Here is a 14,876-nt window from a genome sequence, read left to right on the forward strand (position 1 = left end):
GGAACATTTCATACATTCTCCATTTTAACACATCCGCCATCACTAAATCTTACTAAAGACGCAAGACCGTGTATGGCTATACACAATACCAGCGGGAGGAATCCTTCTCCAGAACTTATTTCTGCAGACAGTACGTTATCTTTTTTCCTTAACAAAACATTGCATGATTTAAATAGTTCCTCCGCTCTGTGGAATTCATCCTCCTTTTGTAAGAAAACAGGGATGATGTCCTTGCAGAGCGGCCTGCAGTTAGCAGTCAGATGATTTGTCTAGGTTTAGAGAAAACAAATATATCATGATAAAAAAACTGCTAGCTTGGATTTTTCTTACTACTAACTTGTCTTTAGCACACATTACTCCAAAGATTTATCAAAGCTCATATGTTATGTGTAAGTACATGTTTTGAGACACTTGTCCAGTCATAGAACAAAGAAATTAGCCTACCACATCAAAGGGATAGTTCACTTGAAAAGTAAAATTCATACTAAAATTTCTTTCATGTATGCTCATAAATACGCAAAGGAGAGCTATGACGGAAGTCAAGATTTTCACTGTAAAATAACTTACAAATCTTATACCTTCAGAGAACTTGATGCATGAGTTGTATGGACTACTTTTATGATAGTTTGGGTCCTTTTTTTAGCTTTAAAGTGAGTCAGCTTCGTCAACAGCCATTGTATTAAAATCTGTGAATGGGACATCCTTTAAAAATCCTCCATCAGTATTTTGTATGTCATACTGATTCGGAACAACATGTGTGTGTGTGTGTGTGTGTGTGTGTGTGTGTGTGTAGACATTAACAGGATTTTCATATTTTTGTGTGAACTAGTACTTTAAACCTTATATTATTTAGTCAGAGTGTGAAATAGCTCAAACAATGCTGAACTTACCAAATCTTTTAGACTTTTCAGGCCTTCAGAAGTACAGAAATGTCCTAGCAAGTCCAGTCCATCATCTGTCAGTTCTGAAAATAAATAAATAAAATAAATAATAATCATTTTATTCATACATGGTGTATGATGCAGACGAAAACAAATCTATAGACTCGCACAAATATTCATTTGAGTTATAGGCTCTCAAATACTCAAGCTTAAGGTGAACTAACCCTCAATACCACTGATCAGCATATGCATGGCAATCAGAACTTGTGTGCTTTGCTTGGTTGCTTTTGATGAACTTCCATTCGGATGGAATACGGCTGTGTGACAACCATTCTCAAATGCTTCACACTTCAGCAAGTCTAAAAATGCACTAATGATCTTGCTCTGTTCCTCAGACAGCTCATCCTTGAAGAAGCATGGAGCTTCATCAATGCTTAGCACCTCGAGCTGAGAAAAACAGAAAGATAATGAGATAAAAAAATTCAATTATAAAGTGATATAAGGAGGAACAGACTCATTCATAATCAGTGGGGCTCCAAAGTCCATTAGTGGGAATGCTTCTTACACTGTAAACACCAATAGTTATCTCAAATGGTAAAAAAAATTGTTATCTCAACTTAAGCACAAGTTTTACTATTCTTACTAGTTTGAATTAAGTTACCATTCAAGCCATCACTCACCCTATCCATCAAAGCTGATAGGATGGATCGATCCAACAGAATTTGTCTCAACAATATCAGTAAGGAGGAATGACACTCATCAGACAGATCATCCAGTGAACAAAACCTAGTCTGAGCATCTGCAAGTGCTACAAAGAGACCACAAACACACACACATCCTTCAGAAAATATAATATAAATGGTTTCATATCCTATATAAAAAAATATGGCAAGACCATTCTGACCAGCCAAACTGTTTTGGGAACTAAAAGGGGAAATGGGAGTAAACGGGCAATCTAACTGCGGTCCGGCATCTGACGCGGATGACTCGTCTGGGCTACCGCCTTCAGGCCAGCACGCCCAGGCTGAGGCCCAGATGTCCGACATGCTTGCCCGGGCCGCCGCCAGCGTGCGGCTGGACTGGAACCCTCCGTCCTCCCCACAGCCGTCGTGGCTGGATGATTGGTTCCTGGGGTCTGTGCGCCGCTCACAGCCAAGCCCCCGGTCCCTTTTTTCATGGAGGTGCATGATGAGCTGACGACTGCACGGAGAGCACCCCTCTTTGCTCGTCACAAAGCCGCTTCGAGCCGCTGGAATCAGTTGGACTCAGGATCCTCTTTCTAAAGACGGCCATGCTGATCGCACTCGCCTCCATCAAGAGGGTTGGGGACCTGCAGGCGTTCTCTATCAGCGACACCTGCCTGGAGTTCGGTCCAGCGACACATGTGATCCTAAGACCGCAACCAGGCTACGTGCCCAAGGTTCCTACCACACCCTTCAGAGATCAGGTAGTGAACCTGCAAGCACTGCCATGGGAGGAGGCAGACCCAGCCCCTTCGTTGATGTGTCCGGTATGTGCTTTGCATATCTACTTGAGAGGTGGATGCCATTTCATTGGCCTATCGCACCCAGGCCGTGCCCCCCCTTGCGGGTCCGAGCACACTCGACAAGGAGTGTTACATACGTAACCTAGACGTTATTGCCAACACAATGCACTCAAACACACACCTTTCTTCAGGTTACTAAGTGGAGATCCCTCCTGAATCTCTTGTTTCAACAGACCATCCACCTCTGTGGAACCGGGTAAGTTATTCTGAGGAATGTCATCATCCTCAATCCCACTCGGCTCAGTGCACAAATCTACACTCCAACAATCACAAAGAAATATTCAATCAAAACAGAGAAAGTCCAAATATATACAGAATGTACACTTTTCTAACAAATAATATTAATAATAATAATAATAAATAGTACTTAAAATGAATGATTCTTAATCAGGGGGTATTTGGAACGATTTTGCTTTGTTAAACCTTCACAACGTAAAATTATTAGGGCTGTCAAAGATTAAAACTACTTATGAAACTACTTAAAACAGTACTATTAGATTAAAATGGCAACTTTTAATTGGGATTCATCTCAAGAATCTTTTCAGTTCTTTTTTAATAAAAACAAATGTGTATGTGTAATGTACAATGTACAAGCATACGACACTCATAGCAGAATATACAGGTATATGCTACTTGGTATGTCTGTTTTTTATCCACAATACTGATTGCTTTTTTTATTATTTAAGTGAGTTTAATGGTAACACAAAATTATTATATCCAGTAGAATATAAGTTAGAAGGAAAATATGTTTTGGCTTGGTATGGATGCAAGAGTATTCAGATCATCCAGACAAAGAAGCTTGAGAAACACTGATTTAAATAACATTAGTTATTAATACCTTTAGATATTTTATTACATAAGTTAATAATAAATAAAAATTAATTATTAATAATAAACAAATTAACTTTAAATTAATATTCCAGGTTCAATACATGTTTAGCTCAATTGACAGCATTTGTGGCATAATATTGATTACCAAGAAAATGTATTTTAATTTTATTTATTTTTTTCTTAAATAAAAGCAAAAATATGGGTTGCAGTGAGGCACTTACAATGGAAGTGAATGGGGCCAATCCTTAAACATTAAAATACTCACTATTTCAAAAGTATAGCCATAAGACATAAAAAATATGCGTGTTAACATGATTTTAATGTGATACTTAAACTTATAACACTTTCTAATCTTTTCTGTGTAAAGTTATAGTCAATTTTGCAACTTTGTTGCCATTACAAAAACTTTACAGCTCAATTAATACATGAGTTTTAACAGAAAAATGAAACCATGGTTATATAAAATGACAAGCTTCACATTTCTGCCTTTAAAACTTCTAAAAATTGTTCCCATTCACTTTTTTTTAAAGAAAGGAGGGACGAAAGGAGGGACATTAAATTCCTTTAATGTTCTAGTAGACAGCAACACAAATGTCACTTACCAAAATAGCCATCACTGCTGAGGCTCATTTCAATGACACTGTAAGCCATTACAGTGTCTGGTGGGATCTCTATGGCAATCGTAGATTTGAGATTACCACTCCCTTCCATGGACATCTGAAAGACCATAGAAACACTAATTCATTCAAAACATTCATTCATGCAATAACGTAAATAGCTACATTCTTTTAATCCCTGGACATGCACACAATTCTTACAAACCTCTGCAAAACTTGTTCCAAAAATCCCAAGACAGCTGCCCTGCTCCAGTTCAGTACAGGAGATTGTGCATTCACAGGTGGTAAAGATTCGCTCTTTAAGCAGGGTGAAACCCATATTCCTTTTCATTGACTGCTGAATCAAAGGGTGACAGAGGTCCACCTTCCTACAGGGGCCATCAATACCAACAGGTCAAATCAAAACCAGAAAAATAACTAAATTACAAAGTTGAGCCTTGTAATTAGTATTCTGCTAACCCATGTCAAATTTCTTCCTTGTAAGCTTATACACATTACATGTTAAGAGATAAGATTCGACTTTAGGTCCAAAGTGAAGAGGTCAGTTTAGAAATATGACTAATTATATAATGATTTTCAAACAATAATAATAAAAATAATGCATAATATAATATTGTAGTGCTCTGTGTTCCAAATAAAACACAAGTTAAACTTAAATGGACCAAATGTGAGCCCACTTTCACGGTTTCACTTTTTTTTTCCCCTCAAGTGTAAAAACACTGTCATTCTACAAAGTTGGTCGTTTTGTCAATTTAAGTATGGCTGACATCACATACACATTGCATGAGTGTTTTTCTCTAACCTGCCTCTGGAATCCATCAGAAGTCTTTGAATATTTACATCCTCCTTGCGAAGTGATGCACGAGATAAGGAGAGTTGAATTGTGCCCTGTCCAGTAGCAGTCATGGCGACACCACCACCACCCACCTTCGCAGATCCACTCACACAGTCAGTGTATGTTTCCTGATATTTCACAAAGTCTGTCTCCTCAAGCACTGATACAATGAAAGATATTTATTTTAACAAGGACAAAAGTTAAGCTAGTTATTATTTTTATAGCTCATGAACATTCTTACAGACACATTACACTAACAGTTACATATCCATTAGGGCAGTTTTGTGCACATCAAAATGAACTTGTACATGCTGAGAACATACAGCATTGAGACTTACAATATATCAGTGTTATTTAAAAAAAAAAATTTTATTTAAACCTTTATTTAACCAGGAGAAAATCCTCACTGAGATTAAAATCTCTTTTACAGGAGTGTCCCGGCCAAGATAGGCAGCCCAATTATTCAAACACATATACACACATATAACAATAAAACAATACAACACACAATAAAGTAGGATTAAAAGTACAACCTCAGAAGCAGTTGCAAATCATTAAATCTTTCTCTAGCGCTTGTATAAGTGTTCTGAAATTGCTGAGAGGCACCAAATGATTCAGCCTCAATGTCATCTGTAGAGAGTTCCATTCTGAAGGTGCAGCAGTTAAAAGCAGTTTTGCCTATATTAGTTCTGACTCGAGGTACATGCAGATTGTAAAAAAACTGTGAGCGCAGTGAATAGTTACCTAATACTTTTTTCTTAAGCATACAACAAAGATAAGACGGTAAGACCCCCAAAATTGCTTTATATATCAATAAGTTCCAGTGCATTTTCCTTCGTACAGCAAGAGAAGACAAACAAACTCTATTGTATAATGCACAATGATGTGTAGAAAATGTGCAATTCGTGATAAATCTTAAGGCACCATGGTACACAGCATCTAGGGAGGCAAGAATATGAGAAGGAGCATGCTGATACACTACATCCCCATAATCAAGAACTGGCAAGAAAGTCACAAACACAAGCTTTTTCCTTGCAATAAGCGAAAAGCAAGACCTATTTCTAAAATAAAATCCCAACTTCTTCTTTAATTTTTGTTTCAAGTAATTAATGTGTGAAATTAATTTTAATGTGTCATCAATTATAATGCCCAGGTATTTATACTCTGACACTAATGTAATCGGTTTTCCTTGTAAAGTTCGAAGAGCACTAGAACTATCTAAAGATTTTCTACAATTGGAGAACCACATGAATTTTGTTTTCTCAACATTTAAGACCAGCTTTAAAATAAAAAACCTTGACTGAATGATATCAAATACTGATTGTAAGTCTCTCAAAGCCTCTTGTTTTGTAGGAGCAGCGTAATAGATGACAGTGTCATCTGCATAAAAATGAAACCTTGCTTTATCAATATTTACATCAAGACAGTTGCATTTGCATTTACATTTATGCATTTGGCAGACGCTTTTATCCAAAGCGACTTACAGTGCACTTATTACAGGGACAATCCCCCCGGAGCAACCTGGAGTTAAGTGCCTTGCTCAAAGACACAATGGTGGTGGCCGTGGGGATCGAACCAGCGACCTTCTGATTAACAGTTATGTGCTTTAGCCCACTACGCCACCACCAATCCACACAAACAGTTGATATATATAGTGAATAATAATGGCCCCAATACAGATCCTTGGGGAACTCCCTTAGCCACTTCTTTTAAGTCAGATTTGATACCTTGCACCTGCACACATTGGGTTCTTCCCTTTAAATACGTCTTAAACCACGAGACTGCATTAACTGACAACCCTACACTTCTAAGTCTTTCCAACAATATGTCATGGTCCACAGTGTCAAACGCTTTAGATAAATCAATAAAAAGGCATGCACAGTGTTGTTTTTCATCTAAGGACCCAACAAGGTCATTTACAACTTTCAGGACAGCCGTTATAGTGCTGTGTTTTTTACGAAATCCCGATTGGTTGATAGTCAACAGCTTATGCATCTGTAAATACTGTGTCAGTTGGTCACTGATAATTCTTTCCAAATGTTTTGATAAAATACAAAGCTTTGAAATCGGTCTATAGTTATCTAGTGAACTAGAGTCACCCCCTTTCAACAAAGGAACCACTGTGGAATTTTATTAGTTGTTAAAGAAAGATTGAACAAATGCGTTAATGGCGGTGAGATAATATCAGCTGCTATTTTTAAAAACAATGGATCAATAAGATCAGGACCTGATGATTTGTTTACATCTAGATCTTTTAGTACAGAGCAAACATCAGAAGGGTTAATATGATTAAAAACAAACTCTGTTGTCCATAAATTATGCTCTGCATTAAGGAATTCAGAATTTACATTATAATTATTAATCTTAAAAAAATAAAAAAACAATTTTGTTAACTGCAATAAAGATAAAAGCTAACATATCTGGAAAAATGGAAACTATAACTAAAATAAAAAAAGTCTACAAATTAATTTTAGTTTTACTGTTGGGCACACAGTTTTATACATTTTTAAACCTTTACAACCTACCTTCAAAAAACATGAAAATGTCACTAGACAGAGATAATACTAGACGGCTCCGAGATATTTAACAGTGTTAAGCATTTAAACTATATAAGTCAATACATTAAAGGTATAGTTCACAAAAAAAAAATATTCTCTGTTCTCTCATAATTTACTTACCCTCATCCCATCCCAGATGTGTATGACTTACTTTCTTCTGAACACAAACATTTTTAGAAGAATATTTCAGCTCTGTAAGTCCTCACAATGGAAGTGAATGGTGGCCAGAACTTTGAAGGACCAAAAAGCACATAAAGGCAGCAAAAAAGCAATCCATAAGGTTACATCAGTATCTTCTGAAGCGATATGATTGGTGTGGGTGAGAAACAGATAAATATTTAAGACCTTTATTAATATAAATTTCTGCACAAAAAATGCAAATCGCCAAAAAACAATAGACTGAAAATGTGAAAGTATAAGTGGAGATTTGTAGTAAAAAAGGACTTAAATATTTATCGGTTTCTCACCCACACCTATTATATCGCTTCTGAAGATACAGATTTAACCAATAGAGTCTTTTGTATTGCTTTTATGCTGTCTTAATGTGCTATTTTCACTTGAATTTTATGGACCTACAGAGCTGAAATATTCTTCTAAAATTCTTTGTTTGTGTTCTGCAGAAGATAGATAATCATACAGATATGAGACGGCAATTAAAATTTTGGGGTGAACTATTCCATTAACTTTAGCAGTCCTAAAATACTAAAACTAAAATCAAAACTAAATATATATATAAAAAAAGTTGCATACTCTAATATTTTGTTGGACCGCCTTTAGCTTTGATTACGGCACACATTCGTTGTGACATTGTTTCGACAACCTTTAGAATATCGTGCAAAAGTTCATTAATTTCAGTAATTCAACTTAAAAGGTGAAATTAATATATTATATAGACTCATTACAAGCAAAGTAAGATATTTCAAGCCTTTATTTGATATAATTTTGATGATTATGGCTTACAGCTTATGAAAACCCCAAATTCAGAATCTCAGAAAATTAGAATATTGTGAAAAGGTTCAGTATTGTAGGCTCAAAGTGTCACACTCTAATCAGCTAAACACCTGCAAAGGGTTCCTGAGCCTTTAAATGGTCTCTCAGTCTGGTTCAGTTGAATTCACAATCATGGGGAAGACTGCTGACCTGACAGTTGTGCAGAAAACCATCATTGACACCCTCCACAAGGAGGGAAAGCCTCAAAAGGTAATTGCAAAAGAAGTTGGATGTTCTCAAAGTGCTGTATCAAAGCACATTAATAGAAAGTTAAGTGGAAGGGAAAAGTGTAGAAGAAAAAGGTGCACAAGCAGCAGGGATGACCGTAGCCTGGAGAGGATTGTCAGGAAAAGGCCATTCAAATGTGTGGGGGAGCTTCACAAGGAGTGGACTGAGGCTGGAGTTACTGCATCAAGAGCCACCACACACAGACGGGTCCTGGACATGGGCTTCAAATGTCAAACGTCTTACCTGGGCTAAAGAAAAAAAGAACTGGTATGTTGCTCAGTGGTCCAAAGTCCTCTTTTCTGATGAGAGCAAATTTTGCATCTCATTTGGAAACCAAGGTCCCAGAGTCTGGAGGAAGAATGGAGAGGCACACAATCCAAGATGCTTGAAGTCCAGTGTGAAGTTTCCACAGTCTGTGTTGGTTTGGGGAGCCATGTCATCGGCTGGTGTTGGTCCACTGTGCTTTATTAAGTCCAGAGTCAACACAGCCGTCTACCGGGACATTTTAGAGCACTTCATGCTTCCTTCAGCAGACAAGCTTTATGGAGATGCTGACTTCATTTTCCAGCAGGACTTGGCACCTGCCCACACTGCCAAAAGTACCAAAACCTGGTTCAATGACCATGGTATTACTGTGCTTGATTGGCCAGCAAACTCGCCTGACCTGAACCCCATAGAGAATCTATGGGGCATTGCCAAGAGAAAGATGAGAGACATGAGACCAAACAATGCAGAAGAGCTGAAGGCCGCTATTGAAGCATCTTGGTCTTCCATAACACCTCAGCAGTGCCACAGGCTGATAGCATCCATGCCACGCCGCATTGAGGCAGTAATTAATGCAAAAGGGGCCCAAACCAAGTACTGAGTACATATGCATGATTATACTTTTCAGAGGGCTGACATTTGTGTATTTAAAATCCTTTTTTTTTTATTGATTTCATGTAATATTCTAATTTTCTGAGATTCTGAATTTGGGGTTTTCATAAGCTGTAAGCCATAATCATCAAAATTATATCAAATAAAGGCTTGAAATATCTTACTTCGCTTGTAATGAGTCTATATAATATATTAGTTTCACCTTTTAAGTTGAATTACTGAAATTAATGAACTTTTGCACGATATTCTAATTTTTCGAGTTTCACCTGTATATTTACGTCCAGAGTTGCATCAATTTTAGTCTGAGTCAAACCACTCTGTAAAGTCTTCTCCAGCACATCCCAAAGACTTTCAATGGAGTTAAGTTCTGGACTCTGTGGTGGCCAATTCATGTGTGAAAATGATTCCTCATGCATCACTTTGGAATAGGGTCAATCTGAAATCATCAGACCACATGACCTTTTTCCATTGCTCCACTGTCCAATCTTTATGCTCCTTAGAAAATCGTTTGTCCGCTTAGCCTCACTTCTCTGCGCAGTTAGCCAACCATCCTCAACCATGCTGGTGGAACGCCTTTAGTAGGCCTCGTGGAGACTCACAATTGGTCACTTTCTAAGTCAGAACATTCTAACCCTGATTTAGCACCACTCCGATGGAAAGAAACCATAACCGCGACAACGAGCCTGGATCCTTACAGAACGGCATGGTTTCGCAAAAATAACGGTTTGTTCCGATAGTGCAAAGCGCAAAAAAAAAAAAGGATACAAAAATATCTATTTCAAAACTATTATAAATCTAAAGGTAAATTTACTAAAGATTTGTGTAACTTTTGTGGAGGTATTTCAGTGCAAAAAAATCTGCATTTTCCTCACTAACTACCCACAATATATTTTAAGAAAAAGCACTGCATCTTGAGTATTTAAATTCATTGTCATTCCTTTCCATGCAAACATGTCCCGGCAGCGTGTGTCAGATCATAGTTGTCTGCTGCATCCTCTGCAATATAGCGCTCAGAAACTGCCTGCAAGATCGAAATTGTGCCATGCAACTTGCGTTCAGCACAAATATTGTGGCCGCAATTGCTCCATTGCCGGATCTGCATAATTCCATTCCATTTGCCGCTAAACTAGTGCAGACAGCACACACAAATAAACAGCGCTTTTACCGCAGCGCAATTCATTCTTAGTGAATTCCCCCTCTGTCTTTTATACTATAAGACTCTAGGATCTTTACCTGGTTGTATTGCATTCCCCAGCAGCAGGTGTTGAAGAGTGAAGGATGTAGGTCTGTACTTAGTTCGCTGCCAGAACCAAACTTTTTGGCTTTTCAGCACCACCATAAGCGGCTGGAGTTTTTTTGAATCATTCAAACTGGAAGCCGCAATCAGAGCACCATGAGGATCAGTCTGTTGGACCAGCTTCTTTGTCGCTTTCTTAAACATCCCCTACACAAGCATGGCAACATTAACACATTCATTGAAGACAAAGACAAAAATGAAAATTCTTTCAATATTCACTCACCTCACTCAACTCATGTTGTTCCAAACCCTTATTACTTTCTTTCTTCTGTGGAACATGTTCTGCACAGTCACTATTCACTTTCATTGTATCTTTTTGGTGACATTTTGCCAAACATCTCCTTTTGTGTTCCATGGAAGAAAGAATGTCATAAAGGTTTGGAACAACTTTAGGATGCATAAATGATGACATATTTTTACTTTTGGGTGAACTGAAGCATGACCATTCTCTTCAAACTAATTCCATTAGCCCATATTAGATTAGAACACTTTACATTGTGATCTTAATTGACCACAAAATACTCCAACATTGCAATTGCATGAGTATTATCCTTCTATGTAAACTCTTCCTGTTCTTTCAAATGATACATTTCAAGCCACCCTCCCATTCAGCTTTATGAACAGTCCTTGGGCCCAGCTATGCAGAGAACATTTTACGAAATTAGTAACTGATCTTCTCAGACACTTTTAGCCCCAGAGAGATAATGAGTTATTGAGAAATTCTCTTTTCATGCAACAAGCAGGTAAAAAATAACAAAAAGGGAAATAAATGACAGAAGACAATGCAGAACCTTGTAGGGAGTTACAGGCATGTTTGTTTGTGTTAACTCAATAAAACAGCATGAAAAAACGTTAGCTTCTAAGGGGCTAAAGTCAGTGGAGAACGGGAACTCCCCTGGCATGAGGCCGATGATTCCCATAACAGCAGTGTCTAGTATAAACTGTTTTATTTCATAATAAACAACAAATGTGAGTGCAGATATAGGCTAATTAACTTTTGAGAACTTTCCATCATCCCTCTGATGGACAGGGTCAGGGGGGTTACATTTAAAACGAGTTCCACTACAGATTACAGAACACATGCTGTAAAATTCATCTGTCTGCTTGTATAAATGTAACACATCATAAGAAAGTGTTTCACCACTGTTCAAATGCACTTTGTATCACATCATTTATATGTATAAATGTTTTCCAACTGAAGAGACTAAATATTAAATGGAATAAATGACAATAAAATGCAAAGTAATCTCTTCAGTAATCAAATTACTTTTTGAATGTAACTAAATTCTGATTACCAACGATTTAAACTGTAACTGTAGTGGAATACAGTTACTTATATTTTTAATTTAAAAATGTAATCCCCTTACATGTATTCCGTTACTCCCCAACCCTGCTGATAGATTTAGAGTTAGCTAGGCTCCTCATCTTACAGATGATTTCACTGTTTTATCACATTATATAAGCTATCACCTGCCCCAAACAAGTAAAATTGGAGCCTGTAAGAGAATTGGATATAGGTAGCAATCACTTAATACTCCACACTACAAAAACTAGAGCCTAGAGATAAACAATCTAAATAAAATAACATTTTTGAATCAACAAAACGTAAATTTAATGGTCGTATCCACAATAGACTTTGACGACTTGTCCTCCCAATATTCAAAATAGTGGTCAATCAATATTGGTTTTTCATTGACCGATTTGGTAACACTTTTACAAGAAGGTTCCATTTGTTAACCTCGGTTAATGCATTATCTATCATGAACAAACAATAAACAATGTGTTTTTTACAGTATTTATTAATCTTAGTGTTAATTAATACAAATAAAATTGTTCATTGTTAGTTCATAGTGCATTAACAAATGTTAACATGTACATATACATACAGGTGAAACTCGAAAAATTAGAATATCGTGCAAAAGTTCATTAATTTCAGTAATTCAACTTAAAAGGTGAAACTAATATATTATATAGACTCATTACAAGCAAAGTAAGATATTTCAAGCCTTTATTTGATATAATTTTGATGATTATGGCTTACAGCTTATGAAAACCCCAAATTCAGAATCTCAGAAAATTAGAATATTACATGAAATCAATAAAAAGGATTTTAAATACAGAAATGTCGGCCCTCTGAAAAGTATAATCATGCATATGTATTCAGTACTTGGTTTGGGCCCCTTTTGCATTAATTACTGCCTCAATGCGGCGTGGCATGGATGCTATCAGCCTGTGGCACTGCTGAGGTGTTATGGAAGACCAAGATGCTTCAATAGCGGCCTTCAGCTCTTCTGCATTGTTTGGTCTCATGTCTCTCATCTTTCTCTTAGTAATGCCCCATAGATTCTCTATGGGGTTCAGGTCAGGCGAGTTTGCTGGCCAATCATGCACAGTAATACCATGGTCATTGAACCAGGTTTTGGTACTTTTGGCAGTGTGGGCAGGTGCCAAGTCCTGCTGGAAAATGAAGTCAGCATCTCCATAAAGCTTGTCTGCTGAAGGAAGCATGAAGTGCTCTAAAATGTCCCGTAGACGGCTGCGTTGACTCTGGACTTAATAAAGCACAGTGGACCAACACCAGCCGATGACATGGCTCCCCAAACCAACACAGACTGTGGAAACTTCACACTGGACTTCAAGCATCTTGGATTGTGTGCCTCTCCATTCTTCCTCCAGACTCTGGGACCTTGGTTTCCAAATGAGATGCAAAATTTGCTCTCATCAGAAAAGAGGACTTTGGACCACTGAGCAACAGACCAGTTCTTTTTTTCTTTAGCCCAGGTAAGACATTTGACATTTGAAGCCCATGTCCAGGACCCGCCTGTGTGTGGTGGCTCTTGATGCAGTAACTCCAGCCTCAGTCCACTCCTTGTGAAGCTCCCCACACATTTGAATGGCCTTTTCCTGACAATCCTCTCCAGGCTACGGTCATCCCTGCTGCTTGTGCACCTTTTTCTTCCACACTTTTCCCTTCCACTTAACTTTCTATTAATGTGCTTTGATACAGCACTTTGAGAACATCCAACTTCTTTTGCAATTACCTTTTGAGGCTTTCCCTCCTTGTGGAGGTTGTCAATGATGGTTTTCTGCACAACTGTCAGGTCAGCAGTCTTCCCCATGATTGTGAATTCAACTGAACCAGACTGAGAGACCATTTAAAGGCTCAGGAACCCTTTGCAGGTGTTTAGCTGATTAGAGTGTGACACTTTGCGCCTACAATACTGAACCTTTTCACAATATTCTAATTTTCTGAGATTCTGAATTTGGGGTTTTCATAAGCTGTAAGCCATAATCATCAAAATTATATCAAATAAAGGCTTGAAATATCTTACTTTGCTTGTAATGAGTCTATATAATATATTAGTTTCACCTTTTAAGTTGAATTACTGAAACTTTTGCACGATATTCTAATTTTTCGAGTTTCACCTGTATGTATATATATATATTTGCAGAATAAATGTTGAAATTAACATCATACAAGATGAATAAATGCTATAAAAGCATTGGTCATTGTTAGTTCATGTTAACTAATGTTGTTAACTAATGGAAACTTATTGTAAAGTGTTAGGCTACCACCTGTTCTTAAACTTCACTTGTTCATCCTATAGAAATGTTCGAAAAACGTGCATTAGACAATCCGTTAAGAGCAGTTCATTATCTAAATGCTTTATTGCTATGTCAACTTCCTAATTTAATGACCCACATGGGGCATTTAGGCAATAGGCAAAATTAATGTTGTTTTTCAAAAAGGCTAGGGAGGATGTTCACGGTCTATAAAAAGCATCCGTCTCATCCACAAGATTCTCTTGAAGCTCCTTCAAACCATCTGATCCATACCACTTCCTTTTCAGATAACATATGCACATGGGCGATTTGTTTTGTTTGTTAACTATTTACAATTAGCCTACAATACATACATTATTCATTCAATTATGATATCAGGTGAAGCGTCAGAATAGATAGATAGTAAATAAATTATAAATTGTTTACACCACATACTTCTTGTTGTTGAGGCAGTGAACTGGTGTTCTGTGGTCTTCGTCTGGTGAAGGGCTGTAGAACAACAGCAAAATAGCGGAACTCGCGATGTTTTATGAAGATACTATGTTCTTATCAAGCGATATTTTTCATAAGACAACGGCTCTGCGTAACTAACAAACCCGTACAGTCCTTCTAGTGGGTTCTGACAGAAAATACGACCACGCAACAATTTCACA

General features: G+C 37.4%; 1 protein-coding gene across 1 annotated transcript; it reads right to left on the bottom strand.

The window, feature by feature from the left end:
• Nucleotides 1-5: 5 nt before the first annotated feature.
• On the bottom strand, nt 6-14,876 carry LOC127620144 (gasdermin-E-like). Its single transcript, XM_052093256.1, has 10 exons — nt 14,659-14,876; nt 10,596-10,806; nt 4,678-4,870; nt 4,081-4,243; nt 3,861-3,975; nt 2,549-2,680; nt 1,562-1,689; nt 1,106-1,328; nt 891-964; nt 6-269 (listed from the first exon to the last, which is right to left on the bottom strand). The coding sequence occupies exons 2-10, from the start codon at nt 10,801-10,803 to the stop codon at nt 9-11; spliced, it is 1,497 nt and encodes a 498-aa protein (XP_051949216.1). The 5' UTR covers nt 10,804-10,806; nt 14,659-14,876; the 3' UTR covers nt 6-8.

This window comes from Xyrauchen texanus, chromosome 26, assembly GCF_025860055.1.
Source record: "Xyrauchen texanus isolate HMW12.3.18 chromosome 26, RBS_HiC_50CHRs, whole genome shotgun sequence".
NCBI classification, from domain to species: domain Eukaryota; kingdom Metazoa; phylum Chordata; class Actinopteri; order Cypriniformes; family Catostomidae; genus Xyrauchen; species Xyrauchen texanus.

Excerpts from the sequence above, each read along its gene's own strand:
- LOC127620144 (XM_052093256.1), bottom strand. The coding sequence starts at position 10,803 with ATGTTTAAGAAAGCGACAAAGAAGCTGGTCCAACAGACTGATCCTCAT. Across the intron at positions 3,976-4,080 it reads TTGGAACAAGTTTTGCAGAG|ATGTCCATGGAAGGGAGTGG; the intron begins GTTTGTAAGAAT and ends ATGGTCTTTCAG. Across the intron at positions 965-1,105 it reads GCTGATCAGTGGTATTGAGG|AACTGACAGATGATGGACTG; the intron begins GTTAGTTCACCT and ends ATTTATTTTCAG.